This window comes from Saimiri boliviensis, chromosome 3 (assembly GCF_048565385.1).
Source record: "Saimiri boliviensis isolate mSaiBol1 chromosome 3, mSaiBol1.pri, whole genome shotgun sequence".
NCBI classification, from domain to species: Eukaryota; Metazoa; Chordata; class Mammalia; order Primates; family Cebidae; genus Saimiri; species Saimiri boliviensis.
In genome coordinates, this window is record NC_133451.1 from 91,647,250 (window position 1) to 91,666,073 (window position 18,824).

The following is an 18,824-nucleotide window of genomic DNA, read 5'->3' on the forward strand; positions in this document are numbered from 1 at the left end:
GATAAATGAAAAAAAAGTACATATATATATACATGATGAAATATTTAAAAACTCTGATGAAAGAAATTCTAACACTTGATATAACATGAGGAGAAGCTAGGAACATTACATTAATAAGTCAGCCCCCCTGCTCCAAAAAAATCCAAATACTGTATGATTCCACTTATATGAGGTATAAGAAATCAAATTCATAGAAACAAAAAGAATGGTGGTTGTCACTAGTTAAGAAGGGGTAATGGGGAGTTTAATGGGTTATAGAGTTTACAAAGTTTTGAAAGATGAACAGGAGTTCTGGAGATTAGTTGCACAGTAATTGGTTGCACAAAGTACTTAACATTAACTGAACTGTACACCTAAAAATAATTAAGATGGTAAATTTTATGTTTACCCCCAAAATTTAGAAAAAAAAATGTAAAATGCTAGTTGCTATTACAGTGGCAAATAATGAGAGCTCTCCAATGCTTTCATTTAAAAAATAGGTTATCCTATGCTTACTACGTAACAGATTCTTTGCTATACCTAGAGACCCAAGACACTGAAAACTCATCACTAAACAGAATTCACAGAAATTAGGCAGAGAGACAACTATAGTGTGCTAAGTGCTATGACAGATATAAGCAAGCAGAGTTATTTAAGAGAAACACAGAAGAAACACTTAACTATAAAAGAAGGCGAAGGGGCCAGGCATAGTGGCTCACACCTGTAATTCTAGCACTTTGGGAGGCTGAAGCAGGTAGACTGCTAGAATCCAGCAGTTCAAGACCAGCCTGGGCAATATGGTGAAACCCCGTCTCTACTAAAATGGAAAAAATCAGCTGAGTGTGGTGGTGTGCACCTGTAGTCTCAGCTACTTGAGAGGCTGAAGCAGGAGAATCACTTGAACTCAGGAGAGGGAGGGAGGTTTCAGTGAGCCAAGATCATGCCACTGCACTCCAGCCTAGGAGACAGAGCAAGACTCGGTCTCAAAAAAATAAAAAATAAAAAAAAATAAAAGGCTAGGTGGCTCAAGCCTGTAATCCCAACACTTTGGGAGGCTGAGGGGGTTGCAGATCACGTGAGGTCAGGAGTTCAAGACCAGCCTGGCCAACGTGGTGAAACCCAATCTCTACTAAAAATACAAAACAATTATTTAGCCAGGCATGGTGGTATGTGCCTGTAATTCCAGCTACTCGGGAAGCTGAGGCACGAGAATCACTTGAATCCAAGAGTCGGAGGTTTCCATTAGCCAAGATTGTGCCACTGCACTCCAGCCTGGGTGACAGAGGGAAAATCTCAAAAAAAAAAAGAAGGCAAGGAACAGGATGACTGATTTTTCAGAGGAACAAATCAGTCAAGAAGAAATCAGAGTGCTGTGCTAGGAGTGGGGAAAATGATTAAATGTGATTCTGCATTTAATCAAACACCTAACTGGGAAAATAATAAAGATTAAGTAATGCTGCATAGATATGTTCTGAAATAATGTGTACCAGTTTTAATAATCTGTATATACTTACTTCTGTTAAAATAGTTTTATTGCTAGATAATATATAATAGCTTATACATACCTGACATATTATATAAAAAGGCACACTTTGGATATATTGTAAGTTCAGTTCTAAGTGAGTATCACAAAAAAGGGACTATCTTTAAGGAGAGTCAAACAAATTTTCTGGTTTCCCAGTGCATATAAAAGTTATGTTTACACTACACTGTAGTCTATCTTATGTCTAAAATAGCATTATATCTTAAAAAAAAAAAAATGCACATACCTTAATTTAAAAGTCTATTGCTTTAAATGAGTTTCCAGGTTAAAAAAAAAAAATTAGGCCGGGCGCAGTGGCTGACGCCTGTAATCCCAGCACTTTGGGAGGCCGAGGCGGGTGGATCATGAGGTCAAGAGATCGAGACCATCCTGGTCAACATGGTGAAACCCCGTCTCTACTAAAAATACAAAAAAAATTAGCTGGGCATGGTGGGGCATGCCTGTAATCCCAGCTACTCAGGAGGCTGAGGCAGGAGAATTGCCTGAACCCAGGAGGCAGAGGTTGCAGTGAGCCGAGATTGTGCCATTGCACTCCAGCCTGGGTAACAAGAGCCAAACTCTGTTAAAAAAAAATTCTATTGCTAAAAATGCTAACAATCATCTGAGCCTACAGAGAGTGGTAATCTTACTGACAGAAGGCCTTGCCCAGATGTTCACAGCTGCTGACTGATTAGAGTAGTGGTTGCTAAAGACTGGGGTGGCTGTGGCAATTTCTTAACATAAGACAAAAACGAAATTTGTCACACTGACTGAATCTTCATTTCACAAAAGATTTCTCTATAACACGCAATGCTGTGTGTAAGCATTTTACAGAATTTCTTTCAAAATTGGAGTCTATCCTCCCAAACCCTGGGGTTGCTTTATCAATTCAAGTTTATGTAATATTCTTAATCCTTGTTGTAATTTCAACAATGTTCACAGCATCTTCACCAGGAGTAGACTCCATCTCAAGAAACTTTTTTTTTTTTTTTGCTCACCCATAAGAAGCAACTCCTTATCCATTCAGGTTTTATCATGAGACTGCAACAATTCAGTAACATCTTCAGGTTGCATTTCTTACTATAGATCTCTTGCTCTCTATCTGCAGTAACTCCTCCCACTAACGTCTTGAACCCTTCAAAGTCATCAATACAGGCTGGAATCAGATTCTTCCTAACTCGTATTCTGACCTCCCATGAATCGTGAATGTTCTTAATGACATCCAGAATGCTGAATCCTTTCCAGAAGGTTTTCAATTTACTTTGTCCAGATCCATCAAAGGAATCACTATCTACAGCACCTATAGCCTTATGAAATATAGTTCTTATTAATAAATAATAAGACTTGAAAGTCGAAATTCTTCTTTGTTGCTCCACAGGCTGCAGAAAGTACGCTGTGTTAAGAGGCATGAAAACAATTCATCTCCATCAGAGCTCTTGGGCATCAACAATGATCACCTATTTTGAAAGGAAACTTTTCTTCTGGGCAGTGGGGTTTCAACAGTAGGCTTTAAGTATTCAGTAAACCATGCCATAAATCAATATACTGTCATAGAGGCTTTGTTGCTCCATTCCTAGAGCATGGGCAGAGTAGATTTAGCATCATCCTTAAGGACTCTTAAGATTTTGGGAATGGCAAATGAGCACTGGCTTCAACTTAAAGTCATCAACTGCAACATCCCCTAACAAGAGTCAGCCTGTCCTTTGTAGCCTTGAAGGTAGGCACTGACTTCTCCTCTAGCTAGCAAAGTCCTAGACGGCATCTTCTTCCAGTAGAAGGCTGTTTTGTTTACATTGAAAATCTGTTGTTTAGTGTAACCTCCTTAATCAATTACCTTAGCTAGATGCTCTGAATAGTTTGGTACAATTTCTACATCTGCACTTGCTGCTCCACCTTGTACTTCTATGGAAGTGGCTTCTTTCCTTAAACCTCATAACTGACATCTGCTAGCTTTCAACTTTTGAGACACAGTCTTGCTCTGTCGCCCAGGCTGGAGTGCTTACGGAGGTGGCTTCTTTCCTTAAACCTCATAACCGACCTCTTGTGGGTTTCAATTTTTTTTTTTTTTTTTTGAGATGGAGTCTTTTACCAGGTTGGAGTGCAGTGGCACAATCTTGGCTCACTGCAACCTCTGCCTCCCGGGTTCAAGCAATTTTTCTGCCTCAGCTTCCTGAGTAGCTGGCACTACAGGCGAGCACCACCACGCCTGGCTAATTTTTTTAGTAGAGACAGGGTTTCACCATATTGGCCAGGCTGGTCTCAAACTCCTGACCTCGTGATGCGCCCACCTCAGCCTCCCAGTGTTGGGATTACAAGCATAAGCCACAGCGCCCGGCCCACTTTCACCTTTTATTCTACAGTATCCCCACCTCTCTAAGCCTTCATAACACTGAACACGGTTAGGGCCTTACTAAGGATTAGGCTTTGTCTTAAGGGAATGTTGTAGCTGGTTTTATTTGCTACCCAGACCACTTGAACTTTCTCTGTATCAGCAATAAGGCTGCTTTGTTTTCTCATCATTCATGTGTTTGCTGAAGCAGGACTTTTCATTTATTTCAAGAACTTTTCCTTTGCTTTCACAACCTGGCTAACTTGTTTGGTGCAAGAGACCTAGCTTTCGGCCTGTGTTGGCTTTTGACATGTCTTCCTCATAAGCTTAGTAATTTCTAGCTTTTGATTTAAAGTGAGAGACATGCAACTCTTCCTTTCACTAGAACATGTAGAGGCCAATGTAGGGCTATCAACTGGCTTAATTTCAATATTGTTGTGTCTTAGGGAATAGGTAGACCCAAGAACAAGAAGATAGGAATGGCCAGTCAGTGGAGCAGTCAGAACACATACATTTATCAATTGAGTTTGCCGTCTTATATGGCCAACATTCATGGCACCCCAAAACAATTATAATAGCAACATCAAAGAGCACTGATCACAGATCATAACAGATATAATAATCAGAAAGTTTGAAATATTGTGAGAATTACCAAGTAAGCACGTGCCACTGTAAAAACGGCATCAACAGAATTGTCTGACACAGAATTTCCACAAACTTTCAATTTACAGAAAAGGCATCATTTGTAAAGCACAGTAAAATGAGGCATACCTGTATAATATTTTCTCTAATACCTTGCAGATAAACTCGGGGAACATTAAAGTTACCCTTAAACATTATTATCCCAAGATGATTCTCCTTTAGAAAAATTAAACTGAATATTCTCTGAATTACAATACCAAGGAAAAGTCAAAGGGAAATTCCATTTTCTCATCAATACAAATGCTGTATGAAGAGCCTTCCAAATTGCGTATTTCATAATCCTATAATTAATGCTTGGTAACCTTACCTAGGCAGAAAAATGAGACACATTTCAACATGTACTTGGTATTTTGTCAGCAACTGCCACCCCATTATCAATAGAAAAGAAAAAGATAAGGAAAGAAAACCCCCAACAAGGTCAAGTGCTACACTCTGGATTTTTAAAAATAATTAAATCGGCTAGGCGCAGCGGCTCATGCCTATAATCCCAACACTTCGGGAGGCCAAGGCAGGCGGATCCAGAGGTTAGGATATTGAGATCATCCTGGCTAACATGGTGAAACACTACCTCTACTAAAATTATAAAAAATTAGCTAGGCATGACGGCACATGCCTGTAGTCCTAGCTACTCGGGAGGCTGAGGCAGGAGAATTGCTTGAACCCGGGAGGTGGAGGTTACAATGAGCCAAGATTCCGCCACTGCTTTCGAGGCTGGGTGACAGAATGAGACTCCGTCTCAAAAAAAAAAAAAAAAAAAAATCTTTTTTCAAAACAACAATTAAAAAAACACTACACCCAGCCAGTTAAACATATAAAGAACTATGGGACCAGGCAAGATGGCTCACACCTGCAATAACAGCACTTTAGAAGCCTGAGGCAGGAGAATCACTTGAGCCCAGGAGCTCAAGACCAGCCTGAGCAACATAGTGAGACCTTGTTCCTACTAGACATTTAAAAAATTACTAAGGAATGGGCCAGGCATGGTGGGTCACACCTGTAATCCCAGCACTTTGGGACGCCAAGGCAGGTGGATCACCTGAGATCGACACCATTCTGCTAACACAGTGAAACTCTGTCTCTACTAAAAATACAAAAATTAGCTGGCCACGTGTGGTGGCGCTTGCCTGTAGTCCCAGCCACTCGAGAAGCTGAGGAGAATCACTTGAACCTGGGAGGCAGAGGTTCCAGTGAGCCGAGATTGCCCCACTGCACTGTAGCCTGGCAACAGAGCAAAACACCATTTAAAAATAAAAATTAAAAAATGTAACCATGTATGGTGGCATGTCTGTAGTCCCTGTACCCAGGAAGCCAAGGTGGGAGGATTGCTTGAGCCCAAGAGTTTGAGGTTGCAGTGAGCTATGATCATGCCACTGCATTCCAACGTGAGTGACAGAGCAAGACCCTGTCAAGAAACAGGACTGGGACAGGGGCAGGGAAGGGAAAGGCCAGAGGACTGCTTGAGGTCAGGAGTTTACAAACAGCCTGAACAACATAGCAAGACCTCAGATCTCTTAAAAAAAAAAAAAAAAAAAAAACATAGCCAGGCATTGTGGTGCATACTTGTAGACCTAGCTACTTAGAAGGCTGAGGCAGAGAGATCATTTGAGCCCAGAAGTTTGAGGCTATAGTGACTTATGATCATACAACCATACCCCAGTCTGGGTGACAGAGTAGGACCATGTCTCTTAAAAAAAAGAACAAAAAAAAGCCAGGCATGGTGGCTCATGCCCGTAATCCCAGCACCAGCACTTTGGGAGGTTGAGGTGGATGGATTGCTTTAGTCTAGCAGTTCAAGGCTAGCCTGGGAAACAAAACTCCAATCCTAGAAAAAATGCTAAAATGGTGGTGGTGCATGCCTAGGACCCCAGATGGGGTGGAAAGATGGCTTGAGCATGAGAGGTCAAAGCTGCAGTGAGCTGAGACTGCACACTCCAGCCTGGGCGACAGAGCGAGACCCTGTCTCCGAAAACAAACAAATCATGTTTTTAGTTTTAGAAATTTTGAAAACTTACTAACTGCTTATCAACAAGCAATTACCTAAATCAGCTGTTCTCAAAATGTGGTTTGCAGATCGGCAGGAGGCCCTAACATACTTTTTCATATGCTAAGATGTCACTTTGCTTTTCAGTGTTTACATTTGTACTAATGGTACAAAAGCAATAGTAGTTAAATCTCCTTGTGCCTTAGCAAGAATCAAGACACTGACACCAAACTGTGAGTAGTCACTGTATCCTTTATTACTACCAACTCTCACAATACTATTAATATGAGTTTCATATAAGTATGCCTTTGGGCTGGGCGAGGTGGCTCACAACTGTAATCCTAGCACTTTGGGAGGCTGAAGTGGGCAGATCACCTGAGGTCAAGAGTTCGAGACCAGACTGGCCAACACGGTGACACCCTATCTCTACTAAAAATACAAAAATTAGCTGAGTGTGGTAGAAGGTGCCTGTAATCCCAGCTACTTGGGAGGCTGACACATGAGAATCACTTGAAGCTGGGAGGCAGAGGTTGCAGTGAGCCAAGATCGCGCCTCCAGCCTGGGCAACAGAGTAAAACTCCATCTCCAAGAAAAAAAAAAAAAAGAATGCCTTTGATGAGGCAATAAACATGACCCATTTCATTAAATTTCAATCCATTTCTATATTTTTCTCATAATCTACACAAAAATTACTTCCAGTACAGTGCAACAAAACATTACAGTATCTAAGCAATTGTCTGAATTTTGCTGTAAGAATGTTGCTTACAATTTGAGCATTCAAGTATAAAAATCAGAGTTTTGAAAGATTTCATCTGCCACTGTAAGCCTGACAACTTCCTAAAAATCCAACATGCTTAATAAGTTTAGAGGTAACATTAAGGAATTATTATTGCTTGATGCTATATAAAAAAATGTGTCAACATTTAGAAGATATGCATAACTTACTGAACCAATATTTTCCACATGAGAAATGTATGATGTTAAAAAATCTTACATTGTTAAGAGAGATCCATTCTATGTTTGAGACAGACCAACAGATTTTAATATGACAAAGTAGAAAAAAATTCTTGGATTTTAGATTCCACATTGCAACTAACCTCTAAGAAACCTAGTATCTCTTTAAGCATGTATCCTAGGGAAAAAAAAAGGGAGCTGGCGGCTCATGCCTGTAATCCCAGCACTTTGGGAGGCTGCAGCGGGTGGATCACCTGAGGTCAGTTCGAGACTAACCTGGTCAACATGGTGAAATCCCATGTCTACTAAAAATCAGCTGGGCATGGTGGCTCATGCCTGTAATCGGAGCCACTTGGGAGGCTGAGGCTGGAGAATCACTTGAATTCAGGAGGCGGAGGTTGCAGCGAGCTGAGATCATGCCATTGTACTCCAGCCTGGGCAACAAGAGCAAAATTCCATCTCAAAAAAAAAAAAAAAACCCGGGGCAGGGGGGCATTGCGAGGAAAAAACCTAGTAGTATCAAAGGAGAGTATCAACGATTTTATTTTTTTTATTTTATTTTATTTCTGAGATGGAGTCTCACACTCTGCTGTCCAGGCTGGAGTGCAATGGCACACAGTCTTGGCTCACTGCAACCTACACTTCTCAGGTTAAATCAATTCTCCTGCCTCAGCCTCCCAAGCAACTGAGATTACAGGCACCTGCTACCACACCCAGCTAACTTCTGTATTTTTAGTAGAGAGAGACAGGGTTTCACCATGTTGGCCAGGCTGGTCTCAAACTCCAGACCTTAGGTGATCTGCCTGCCTCAGCCTCCCAAAGTGCTGGGATTATAGATGTGAGCCACCACACCCAGCTCAACAATTATTTTTAAAAACTATCCTCCCTTTTCCAACTTCTTATACTTCCAATGAAACATCTTAACTTCGCAGACTGAATGCAAAAACAGCTATGAAAATCCAGTTGACTTCTATTAAGTCAGGAACTTAAACAGTGCAAAAATAATAGCAAAAATGCTATTCTTCCCATTATGTATTTTTTATTTCAAATAATTATTTTCATCATAAAATGTCATTTATGTTAACGTGATGAATTTTCTAAACAAATATTAATTTTACATTTCTCAAGTTTTTCAGGTGAAATTATATATTGTGTTTTTTTTTTTTTTTTTTTGAGACTTTAGTAGATGGGGTTTCACCATGTTGGCCAGGATGGTCTTGATCTCTTGACCTCGTGATCCTCCCTCCTCAGCCTCCCAAAGTGCTGGGAATACAGGCATGAGCCACCATACCTGGCCAATACATTCATTTTTAAATGTGAAAAATAACATTTTAGCATTATTTACGTAAAAATATAGTAAACAGTAATAGATAAAAACTCACATAAAATTCTGTGGAGTCCTCAAAAATTTTTAAGTGTCAAGAGATTGTGAGACCAAATACTTGAGAACTGCTGATTTAAAAGAAAATATACATCCATGCAAGTGACTACTATGCAACTACTAAAAAGTTTGAAAACCAAAAGGTTAAACAAAAAAAGTTTAATTGTGCAGTGAAGTTTTCCTAAAACTGATATGGAACGCAGAAGCTACCGAGGAAAAGCAATATTTGCCTACATGAAAATTAAAGATCTCTTAAAAACAAAACAAAACAAAAACACCACATAATTCCACAGACAATGTTAGAAGAAAAATGATTTGGACAACTTGTTTCTGACTTAATATTCCTCCAGCTTCTCTTCCTTGGGTGAGCTAGGACGCTAATATAAAATGCTTGGAAATAAACTTGAAAAGTTTATCCGTAACTTCTTAGCTTGAAAGTAGGGGAAAAAAAGATAATCCGAAAGAAAAAAATATAAGAACTGAACAATCTGCCCTTAGATAAAAGCCACAAATCATCAATATAATATGAAAATATTTTAAAACTTCAATTTTAAAATGCAAATTGAAAATACTGAAATTGTTTTCCCAAATTAGACTGGGACTGATCTGACTGGTAACAACTTAAAAGACTGATCGCAGGCCGGGCGCGGTGGCTCAAGCCTGTAATCCCAGCACTTTGGGAGGCCGAGGCGGGTGGATCACGAGGTCAAGAGATCAAGACCAACCTGGTCAACATGGTGAAACCCCGTCTCTACTAAAAATACAGAAAATTAGCTGGGCATGGTGGCACATGCCTGTAATCCCAGCTACTCAGGAGGCCGAGGCAGGAGAATTGCCTGAACTCAGAAGGTGCAGGTTGCGGTGAGCCAAGATTGCGCCATTGCACTCCAGCCTGGGTAACGAGCGAAACTCCATCTCAAAAAAAAAAAAAAAAAGACTGATCGCAGCAGTTGGCAAGGATATAGAAACCAGGAACTCTCAATCTATGAAGTCTAAGCCAATAAAACAGAATAATGTGGCAGTTTCTACGCAAAAGTTATTAAAAGGTAATCTCTGTTCTAGGAGATCTGAAATTCACACAAGTGCACAAGTATATAAGGATGTAAATTATAGCACTGTGTGTAAACAGAAAAATCTATACAGTCATTAATGTAAGCCTAATAAAATACACAGCTGTATATTAATATAATACAAGACAATGGTTTAAAACAGAGGTAGAATCTGCACATACAAACAAAAAAGTCAATTATATGGACATTTATATTAAAAAGTATAGATATATTCATTTAATACTTCTGGAAGAATATAAACCAAATTTAACACTGACTACTCTGGAAAGTGGAGAGAAGTAAAATGCAAGAAGTAAATAATGAGAAAACTGCCAAAATTTGAGCCATGAAACATGGTATTTTTCCAAAGGATATTTGCTATTTTACATTAAAAGTAGAATTTGTAGAGAAACTGAAGTCCCCAGAGACTTCATTTTAGGATTTAAACATTTTTTTTTAACTGATGAGGACACTTAAGAATCCCTTCCTAAATTTCATTCAAGCTGTGAGGGATATACGCCTTGTTTACTTCTCCAATAAACGTTTGACACCAAGAACTGGGCTCACAGACAGCTAGAAGATACCAAAGTTTGTTTTATATCACTGAAAGATAGAAAAAAAAAAGTAAGGGTATTGGTGCTACTATTAGGTTCAACTATATAAAACTGCCACTAACGAATTCTTCAACCTGGCACATGTGGTACATTGCTTTCCTGAGGATTTTATCCTTTATAGACTGACTTATAATGTCCCCACTAGCTGACAATCTCCACTGTCTAAAAAACTGATTTGTTCCTCACTGGAGGATATGCTGAACCAAAGGGTCTCCTATGAGAAAACTACAAACAGTATATTTGAACTATTTATTTCAGTAGCTCTTCCATGATGAATAAAGTAAACATTTTTTAAAAATTAAGATCATAAAATTTGTTTTTAATAAAAGAAACTATATAATAAATAGACTTGTGGACTCTTTTAAGTACACAATGAATGGTCTGCCCTGACAAAAAGTAAATAAAAACAAAAAAAGGCAAAGGAAAGGAATTGAAATACTTTAAAAACCTCAGAAGTTAATTCCAATTTACTTTCCTCTAGACTGTTACAATGTTTCCAAGCTGCCTTTTTCTTCCCGCTATCAGTACTCGGTGAACTCAAGTTAATTCTCATTATATAACCCAGAAAATAAGTAAAAACAAACCTACTGGAAAGGAGTGGGAAGAGTTGGGAAAAGCCATATAATTAACTAATACTCAATTTCCTACTACACTGTTAACTATGAAACTTAACTAATTTTAATCTTTCCCTTTTTCCTCTCCTTGCCTCTTTCTCAGTTACAAACCAATCAGCCTTCAAACTCCACATTCCCTGGCTCTCATTTCTCATTCTCAGTCTAACTTCAAGTCAACTTTTCTTATTCTATACATCTGTATATCTCCTATTCACTCCTCAAACTAATCTCTTTGTCCATGTTTTATGGAACTATTCTATGGAACTTATTATACTCTATTAAAAAAAACTTTTTCCTAAGTCAGTAGGGACTTTTTTTTAAGTGTTCAATCCAATGGATATTTTGACACCTTGCTTTATTTGGCCTTTTTAGGATGCTGTTAATCACCCTATCCTTAGCGCTAACAAACCACCTTCTTGGTTTCCATGCCCACCACTGTCCTTTTTTTTTTTTTTTTTTTTGAGACAGAGTTTCACTCTTATTGCCCAGGCTGGAGTGCAGTGGCATGATCTCAATTCACTGCAACCTCCACCTCCTGGGTTCAAGCAATTATCTCGTCTCAGCCCCCACAAGTGGCTGGGATTACAAGCACCCGGCACCATGCCCAGATAATTTTTGTATTTTTAGTAGAGAAGACATTTCACCATGTTAGCCAAGCTCGTCTCAAACTCCCGACCCTCAGGTGATTAGCCTGCCTTGGCCTCCCAAAGTGCTGGGATTACAGGTGTGAGCCACCATATCCAGCGACCACCACCGTCTTAAGTTTGCATGTCCATCCTTCATGGTATCCCAGGTCTTTGTTCTGAGTCAAGTTCACTTCTCCATAAAGGAACTTATTTAATAATGTGGCTTCCATTAAGACTAATATACTGAAGAATTTCAAACTAATCTCTCACCTAGTTTGTTTTGAGCTCAAGACTCACACATAAAACTGTCTGATAGTCATGGATCATCCAAGTGAAAAGAACAGAACCCTCAACCTTAGCAAATCTAAAACTAGCCTCATAATCTAACTTTCCCTTCAAACTTGCCCGATTCACCATTTACCTGTAGCCTAATTCAGAAAACCTAGGTGTCAGAAAGCTTACCTGTTCTGCAGAGGATGTTTAATATAGTGTTCTGGATTAGCGACCTCCTGATTAGATTCTGGTTTTTCCTCTTCTGTAGCCGGGGGATTAGGAGTAGGAGTGGTTTCCTAGTAGAAAATGTAAAACATTATTTTAAATTTCTTAACACACCTATGACAGCAATATTCTAATTAAACCTGAACTGACATGCTGACAATATTTTTTAAGAAGTAATTAGAGCAGATTGCTTCATAAAACAGACCATAGACCAGCCTCTAAAGAAACATTCTCTATTCTTTTATCTCTTCATTAAGAGCAAACGGTTTCTCAAACTGGAAAATATAATAGTATCTATGGTTATCCTTCCACTTGTACTTTTTTTTGTAATATCAGGAAGACTGTCACAGATTATGCAACAAAGTTAGGAAAATCTGTTATCTTTCTTAACATACCATCTCATTAATATACTGTATATGGTATTGAAGGGGGTATCAGGATGGATAGAGGATTAAAACTAAAGTTTCAAGAGTATAATAACTATATCACTGGGCACTGTGGTGCATGCCTATAATCCCAGCTACTTAGGAGACTGAAATAGGAGGATTGCTTGAGCCCAGAAGTTTGATACCAGCCTGAGCAACACAGCAAGACCCTGTCTCAAAAACAAACAAACAAAACAAAACTATATTATGATGACAAAATAAGCTTTGTAGAGTGATCAAGCCAATGATATGCTGGTCTTGTCTTCATGGCATACTGTTTACCCTATGTTAACCTAAAAGTTCGGCAACTTAACATTTTCAATGGACTCCAAGATGATGGACATTGGTCTGAACTTAAATCTTCTTTTAGGCTAGGCATAATTAACGTTGTCATCTAAAAATATCAGGAAGAAAAGGAGAATAGTAATTTAAAATAGGTGTTCACCACATTCTTCCATGTAGCTCTTCACACTACAATAAATTGTTGTCACCAGAACAAGACAGCCATAGAAAGACATTAGGACAAAGACTGATACAAAAAAAAGGTGGGGGAGGGGGGCAATGCAACAAGTGTCTGGATATCAGATTTACTGAAGCAGCAAACAAAAGTTAGAGATATATGTTAACATAACAAGATATGTAGTCAAATATTTATTATCCAAAAGACCTCAGAGTAGATAGGTAAATTCTCTTAAATTTACTCATAAGCTCAAAATCCTTACTATAAACCATACTTTTGCAACACTTATTTAAAACTTCTACCTCAGCAGCACATAGTGAATTACAATATGATTAATTACAAGTTTCATGGAGTCCAAAACATCATTTTAAAACTAATTTAGTTCTTTCTCTTTTCTATTATTCCATTATTTTCATTCTTGGGAAAATGATGGAATACTAACATGGTATCAAATCTTTGGACATACAGAAACTAAAAGTAAATAATCACTCAGGAAAAATATTCAGTTCCTAGAATTTTAAAAGTGTTATTTTGGCGGGGTGCGGTGGCTCAAGCCTGTAATCCCAGCACTTTGGGAGGCCGAGGCAGGCAGATCATGAGGTCAAGAGATTGAGACCATCCTGGTCAACATGGTGAAACCCCGTCTCTACTAAAAATACAAAAAATTAGCTGGGCATGGTGGCGCGTGCCTGTAATCCCAACTACTCAGGAGGCTGAGGCAGGAGAACTGCCTGAACCCAGGAGGCGGAGGTTGCGGTGAGCCGAGATCGCGCCATTGCATTCCAGCCTGGGTAACAAGAGTGAAACTCCATCTCAAAAAAAAGTGTTATTTTGAATTAAAAGTCCCACTTTAAGTAATTAATACTATAGTCTTCATATTAAGAACACATTATTTTGTACTCTTCCAACAACTTTAAAAAGCTACACATTTTTAAATGTGTGTATGTACAAATCCATAAGTATACTAATTTAAAATCTCTAATCTTCACTTATATAGATTATGAAACAAATGATCTGTAACACCATAAAAATTTTTAATGGCTACAGTCATCTTTTCATATCATCTATTTGGGAACTAAAAAATATTTCAAGAAACAAGTTCTATTTTAAGATGTATAACCTTATTTTAAGGTTGCTTCCTATAGACACTTAAAAAGTTTTAAGTTTACATTCAGTGTAATAACAAAACTCAGCTGGGGGAGGCGACTCACACCTGTAATCCCAGTACTTTCGGAGGTCCAGTACACTTGCTCATGCCTGTAATCCCAGCACTTTGGGAGGCCGAGGTGGGTGGGTGGCTTGAGGTTAGGAGATCAAGACCAGACTGGTGAACCTGCTGAAACCCCATCTCTACTAAAAATAAAAACATTAGCCAGGCATGGTGGCAGGCAACTGTAATCCCAGCTACTCAGGAGGCTGAGGCAGGAGAATCGCTTGAATCCAGGAGGCAAAGGTTGCAGTGAGCCAAGATCAAGCCATTGCACTTCAGCCTGGGGGACAAGAGCAAGACTTACATCTCAAAAATAAAATAAAATAAAAATACTGCAAAATCCTACCATATTCCCCTCTCTGCTCTCTCAGGCTGGTATTATCTCAATGAGAAAATTTCACTGGAAATTACATCCTAAATAACCAACCTCAGGTTCTACTGGGGAATTAAAAAAAAAAAAAAAAAAAAAAAAGGAAAAAAAATTACATGACCAATGTTTCTAGGTTTATAAACTACCTGGACCAAAAAGTAAAGGCTAATTTAGCAGATTATGGCTAACTCAAAGTAATCAAACACACTTTTAAACTAAAATAGACAATCTTCCCTTGAAAAGGCATTGTGTAACATACTTTAGGTGAGTAGAACAGGGTGTAAGAGTGAGGCCATGGATGGTGCTGTGTTCATCCAGATAGTAACCAGTGTGGCTGAAAGACAAAGTTTATGAAAGGGAAGAGCTAGAATGGTAAGTTGGAGTGAGATCATTAAAGGCCTCAGAGGTCAGGCTAAAAGTGTACCTTTCATCTTGGGAGGTCAAAGAGATTAAATCCAAATGGCAAGAGAACAAAAGATCACCAATTTAGGAGCAAAGTATTAAACCTGGTTTTAGATTTGCTAAGTTTATCAGCTTCAAATAAATATGTTCAGTATTAAAATTTAGCAAACCCAGGGCTGAATAAACTGTCATAGGAATAAAAGAAAGTTGAAAGGGAAGAAAAAAGACAAGCAAGGGCGAAAAAACTCTAACAATTAGCTGCCAAGAATGTCAGGTAGCTTTTTACTACATTCTGCAAAATTAGCACAGGTATATTATTAATCTTATGGGACAATCCTAATATTATAGAGGCAAGTATTTCCCAGGTCTAGCATCATTCTGTGGTGTTTTCAATAAATCTGACTAAATTTTAGATTCTCCTCACCATGTTCAAATCTACATTGCTTAAATTCCAAAACCGTGATGTGCTTTTCCACGGCTTTGAACATTTTAAGATTTCTTAGCAACTCTCAATCCAAATACACATTAAAAACCATCTATTTACTCACAGGAATTTCTAAAAAATTTTTTCCAGGTTAAATCACCCGACACCTTATTTGAAGTATGCAATAATCATTATTCCCCCTGGGCACTAATAATGGTTTGAACCAGTAACTCAAAGTATAGTCCACAAACTATCCACAGACTACTACACTGCTGGTCTACAAACTGGTCATGGTTGACAGTGAGGTTAAGTATAGACATGCAAAGTAAACACTTAGAAAATTTGTAGCAATTTGACAGTTTCATATCTGCTGAAACTAATCAAAATCAGGCTTATATTTTGTATGCATGTCTTCATGTTTATCATTTTACAAAAGTATTATATTAGAAATTTTTTTAAAGGGCCAGGCATGGTGGCTCATCCCTGTAATCCCAACACCTTGGGAGGCCAAAGCAGGAGGATCTCTTGAGCCCAGGAGGCCAAAACAGAAAAATCACTTGAGCCCAGAAGTTCAAAGGCTGCAGTGAGCTATGATAGCACCACTGCACTCCAGCCTGGGCAAACAGTAAGACAATGTCTCTAAAAAATTAAATTAAAATTAAAAAACAAACACAAACCAGTTTTTCACCATAATATGAGATGCACTAATTCAAATTACACCCTCTAGAACCATCATGTTGGAATCCCAGCTCTGCCATTCACAGTTGTAAAATTCAGAGCAAGTAACTTCTGCGGCCTCAATTTCCTCATCTTAAAATGGGCACTGTGACATTTATCTCCTAGGATCACTAGGGATTAAATGAATTAAAAAATAAATGCATTTAAACTGTCTGGTACATGGGAAATGCAAAATAATAATTGATTTTTTAAAAGTAGCTAAAAATTTTAAGTGTATGGTTACCTGGCTTTCCATTCATTCATTCACAGCAAACTGTATGGCCAGACACTATGCTGAGTTGTGTTATATGATTTTAGAAGGAAAATTTTTTAATTATATTTATCACTTTCTTCCTTCTTAAATTCTTTCTGATATATGTAGATATAGATATTCCTCCCAGAACAATAATGATTTATGACAATGTAAAGTCATTTTAAAGTAACATTCAAGTGAGGAAACCTACTTTTCCTACCTTTAAAGGTACTCCCAGATACCGTATTTCCCCTTTTCTGTACTGAAGGCGTATCTTTGGCCTCATTCCCCATACTCTTGGCCTCCGTGAATTAATGAATGGCTAGAATATACCATTGAGCTGAACTATTTATTACCAAGCAATAGCATAAAGGACATTGAAATCAAGTATGAAAATAAGGCACAAAAAAGGGGCTAGAGGAAGAAAGAAATTCTACATCAGCACATTTATTCACATACCATCCTTCGTGCTTCCAAATGCTGCTGCAACTGACAGTCTGTATAAACCAGGCTGGGGCTTCACTACTACAGTTTTTCTCTGATAATAGTAAGAGCAATCCCAGGTTTACTAATCTCTGATGCACTAGGAGGCAATACTACAAAATGGGTAAAAGCCAAAGCTCAACAACACAGCCTGGATCCACCTCTAATCCCTGTTTGATGAGTCCTTTAAATCTAAAGTGAGAGGAGAAAATTTTCAGAGAATAGGGATTGTTTAAGTGATCCTTAGGGTAAGTCCTTAAAAGCCCTGTAAGGAGCAGTTTCTTCACTTGTAAAAAGTGCTGTGTGGGTTTTCATCAACAATCCAAGAGTTTGGCACTTAAGTGATCAATAACTGTCAGCTACCATTAGCAATCAGTACTTGAGATTATTTTAATTTAAAAGTTTACTGGCCAGGCGTGGTGGCTCACGCCTGTAATCCAAGCACTTTAAGAGGCCAAGGCAGGCGGATCACCTGAGATCGGGAGTTCAAGACCAGCCTGAACAACATGGTGAAATCCTGTCTTTATAATAATAATAATAATAATTTATTTAAAAAAAGAAAAAGTTGCTGGGCGTGGTGGCTCATGCCTGTAATCCCAGCACTCTGGGAGGCCGAGGCAGGTGGATCATAAGGTCAAGAGATCGAGACCATCCTGGTCAACAAGGTGAAACCCCATCTCTACTAAAAATACAAAAATTAACTGAGCATGGTGGTACATGCCTGTAGTCCCAGCTACTCGGGAGGCTGAGGCAGGAGAATTGCTTGAACCCAGTAGGCGGAGATTGCGGTGAGCCAAGATTGCGCCATTGCACTCCAGCCTGGGTAATAAGAGTGAAACTCCATCTCAAAAAAAAAAAAAAAGGAAAAGTTTACTAAGACCTGAGTAAATGTGGCATACTGAACCAGACTTCAAACTCTGGAGGAGGTTTGGCTAGCCCTTTAAATTTTAAGATGAAGAAAACATTTTAAGAACAGTAGAAGATAAATCACCAACATTCATATCCTAGTAATATACTAAAGTGTGAGTGGTAACCTAAACTACCTAGAGTATGTTCTCTAAATTACTGTCCTGGCTCATTAACTTCTATCTACCCTCAAATCCTTGCACCAGACCTTCCCCACCTTGACCCCACCCCCAATCATACACACAGTAAGCAGGGATATGAAAAGAAAAAGAACTGGTGATTAACTTAGAAATAACTACCCAGATGACTGTTATCATACCCAAATAATTGTGATACCAACATTCTCCCCCTTCCTGATGACACAAAATAAATGTGTACAGTCAAGGCTACAGCACCAAATAATGAATAACAATATGATTGGTAACCCATATCTAGTAGCACTTCCTTATAATTCCCCCTTCCTTGCTTCACTTTCTGTAGCTGAATTGGAAAGACCATCTGTGTCCATATTAGAAATGTAAATGCTACATATGGCAAAGACAGCTGCAATTATTTCTACAAGGTACTAACACAATATTCCAGTAAATTGAAGGCACTATATTAAATAAAGGTATGAAACAATGGGCAGGATAGACATAGTAAGAACAGAAAAGGGGGGGTGCTTTATGATTTTGACAAGCTCACACCTATGAGTTTTTACTTGATAGGGAGCATTTACCAAGCACTGACTACCAGGCCATGCACTACGTATTTTCATACGTATTATCTCAATATATCATAAATCATCTCAATACAGTCAATCTTCACAATCCCTGTGAAACAACTATTATTGTCTCCACTCTTCAGATAAAACCAAGCCCCAGAAAAATAAACATGTCATTTAAATCCAGACTATCAGGGTTTACAGCTACAAATACCACATGTC

General features: G+C 38.6%; 1 protein-coding gene across 5 annotated transcripts in view; it reads right to left on the bottom strand.

Moving 5' to 3' along the window:
* The window catches only part of EIF4E (eukaryotic translation initiation factor 4E), a 49,851-nt gene that overhangs the window by 16,838 nt on the left and 14,189 nt on the right, over positions 1 to 18,824 (bottom strand). For 3 of the 5 annotated variants that reach the window (XM_003929529.4, XM_074396489.1, XM_074396490.1), the window contains one exon: positions 12,214 to 12,320. In XM_003929529.4, coding sequence (XP_003929578.1) covers positions 12,214 to 12,320 — 107 coding nt within the window. Of the gene's footprint in view, positions 1 to 12,213; positions 12,321 to 12,988; positions 13,708 to 14,347; positions 14,766 to 18,824 lie in introns of those variants that run through there. The other 2 variants (XM_074396486.1, XM_074396488.1) reach the window with 2 other exon arrangements.